Source organism: Gopherus flavomarginatus, chromosome 20 (genome assembly GCF_025201925.1).
Source record: "Gopherus flavomarginatus isolate rGopFla2 chromosome 20, rGopFla2.mat.asm, whole genome shotgun sequence".
Lineage (NCBI taxonomy): Eukaryota > Metazoa > Chordata > Testudines > Testudinidae > Gopherus > Gopherus flavomarginatus.
The window spans coordinates 20,184,372-20,187,263 of record NC_066636.1 but is presented as its reverse complement, the minus strand read 5'-3'; the positions used below and the strand labels follow the sequence as shown (position 1 = coordinate 20,187,263).

General features: G+C 59.0%; 1 protein-coding gene across 1 annotated transcript; it reads left to right on the top strand.

Moving 5' to 3' along the window:
- Positions 1 to 457: 457 nt before the first annotated feature.
- On the top strand, positions 458 to 2,380 carry LOC127038405 (heat shock 70 kDa protein II-like). Its single transcript, XM_050930997.1, has one exon. It carries the CDS (start codon positions 458 to 460, stop codon positions 2,378 to 2,380), a length of 1,923 nt encoding a protein of 640 aa, XP_050786954.1.
- The last annotated feature ends 512 nt before the right edge of the window (positions 2,381 to 2,892 follow it).

Genomic DNA, 2,892 nt, shown 5'->3' with positions numbered 1-2,892 from the left:
GTCCCCTCTTTCTGTTCGTGTCCCCCGTGATGCCCCAATGCGCCCCGCCTCCTCTCACATTCACTCCCATGCCGCCTCCTGCCCCCCCAGCACAGTCACTCTTTAGTAGGACGTGGGAATACTCCATTTCCAGAGCTGCCAATAACACCCATAGGGTTGCAAGCCATAATGGAGAGCGGGATGCAGCAGCAGGCTGGTGGCTTGACCCTATTGTGACACGTGTCGTGGTAAAGACAGTCAGGTCTCTAGGGGAGCTGAGGTGGGGAAGCTCCTGCCTCCCGGCTGGGGGCAGAGACAATATTAATAGATTGTCCAGGAGAACAAGGCCCATGGAAGTCAATTTACCAACCAACTGAGGTGGGGGCAAGGGGCAGGGAACAACTCATGGGAGCAGTTCTGCGTCTCCAGAAAGCCCTAGGAGCAGATCTCTTTTTGTACTGCAGCCTCGCCCCCGACCATGCGTGGGGCCAAGGGACCGGCCGTGGGGATAGACCTAGGCACGACCTACTCCTGCGTGGGGGTCTGCCAGCACGGCAAGGTGGAGATCATCGCCAACGACCAAGGCAACCGGACCACGCCCAGCTATGTGGCTTTCACAGACACGGAGCGCCTGGTGGGGGACCCAGCCAAGAGCCAGGCAGCCCTCAACCCCCAGAACACCATCTTTGATGCCAAGCGGCTGATTGGCCGGACGGTTGAGGACCCCATGGTTCAGCTGGACATGAGGCACTGGCCCTTTCAGGTGGTGAGCGATACCGGGAAGCTCAAGGTGCAGGTGTCCTTCAAGGGGAAGGAAAAGGCCTTCTGCCCTGAGGAGATCTCCGCCATAGTGCTCACCAAGATGAAGCAGACGGCTGAGGCCTACCTAGGCTGCTCCATCACCCAGGCCGTCATCACGGTGCCAGCCTATTTCAATGACTCCCAGCGCCGGGCCACCATAGATGCTGGGACGATCGCTGGCCTCCACGTCCTGAAGATCCTCAACGAGCCCACGGCAGCGGCCATTGCCTGTGGCCTGGAGGCCAGCCGCAAAGGGGAAGGAAAGCGCAACATCCTCATCTTTGACCTGGGCGGCGGCACCTTCGACGTGTCCATCCTCAGGATGGACGACGGCATCTTCGAGGTGAAGGCCACGGCAGGGGACACCCACCTAGGCGGGGAGGATTTCGACAACCGGCTGGTGGATCATTTAGTGCGGGAGTTCAGGAGGAAACACAAGGAGGACCTCAGCCAGGACAAGAAGGCCATGCAGAGGCTAAGGACGGCTTGCGAGAGGGCCAAGCGCACGCTCTCTTCCGGCACCGCTGCCGCCATCTCCGTTGACTCCCTGTACAAGGGGGTGGATTTCCACACCACTGTCACCCGGGCTCGCTTCGAGGACCTGTGCTCCGACCTCTTCCAGGCCACCTTAAAGCCCTTAGGGAAGGCGCTGCGGGACGCCAACATGAACAAGGATCAGATCCACGACATCGTGCTGGTGGGAGGCTCAACCCGCATCCCCAGGGTCCAGACGCTGCTGCAGGAGTTCTTCAGTGGGCGGGAACTGAGCAAGAAGTTCAACCCAGACGAGGCCGTGGCCTACGGGGCAGCTGTGCAGGCGGCCATCTTGACAGGCAACAGGTCCCAGGGTCTGCAAAACGTGCTCCTCCTGGACGTGACCCCACTGTCTCTGGGGATTGACACGGTAGGAGGGGTGATGGCCACCGTGATCAAACGCAATTCTCCGATCCCAACCCAGGAAACCATGGAATTCACCACGGCGGAAGACGACCAAGAGATGGTTGTGTTCGAGGTCTACGAAGGGGAAAGACCCATGAGCAAAAACAACCACCTGCTGGGCACCTTCATCCTAAGCGGCCTTCCTCTGGCACTGCGCGGAGAGCCCATCATCCAGGTCAGCTTCTCCATCGACAGCAACAACATCCTGACCGTGTCGGCGAGGGACACGGATACTGGCAACACCAGCCAGCTCACCATCACCGACACCAGGGGCCGGCTGGACAGAGAGGAAGTGGAGCGGATGGTGCGGGAGGCCGAGGAGCACAGGGCACAAGACGAGGCACAGCAGGAGAAGATCGCAGCCATGAACTCCTTGGAGTCGTGCGCTCTTCACCTGAAGAGGGCTGCGGAGGGAGGCCAGGCCCTTGATGTTCGGGCCAAGAAGAGGGTGTTGGAGCTGTGTGAGGAGGCCACCTCCTGGCTGGAAGGAAACCAGCTGGCGGAGAAGGAGGTGTACGAGGAGCGGTGGAGAGAGCTGGAGGAGGCGTGGGACTCGGTCTTCTCCGACCTCAGCCAAGGTCGGGGGGTGGAAGGGGAGTCCAGGGGCGAAGAAGATGGGGTGGAGGCTGCTGTTGCCCAGCACGGTGAGGAAGTGGATTGAATATGGACCGCACTGCACTGTGCCTAAAGGATGCATTAAAAAAAAAACAAGGGACCCGAAGCATTTTGCCTCCTTCGTGCATCTACTTAGCAAAGCAACAGATGGCTGCACAGAGCTTTCTGCTCCCAGGCCCCCCTGCCCTGTGCCTAAATCAATGACTGGTGCCCTGAACCATTTCACCTTCCCCCTGCATTCCTGATAGGTCAGTATCATCACTCCCATTTTACAGATGGGGAAAACTGAGGCATAGGGAGATGTGACTTGCCCAAGGTCACCCAGCAGTGAGTGGCAGAGACAGGAATAGAACCAAGGCTTCCTGACTCCCAGTCCCCTGCTCTAATCACTAAACCCCACTGCCTCAAAGAACTAGGAAGTTTGGACTCCCAGTCCCTAAACCATCAGACCATTTACCCCCTCCTCCCCCTTTGAGGCAGCTTCTTTGACCCAGACGCTCTATGGCAATGCGTACCATGCAGCACTTCTGGCTGTTAACAGGCCTGGCAGGTGTCAGA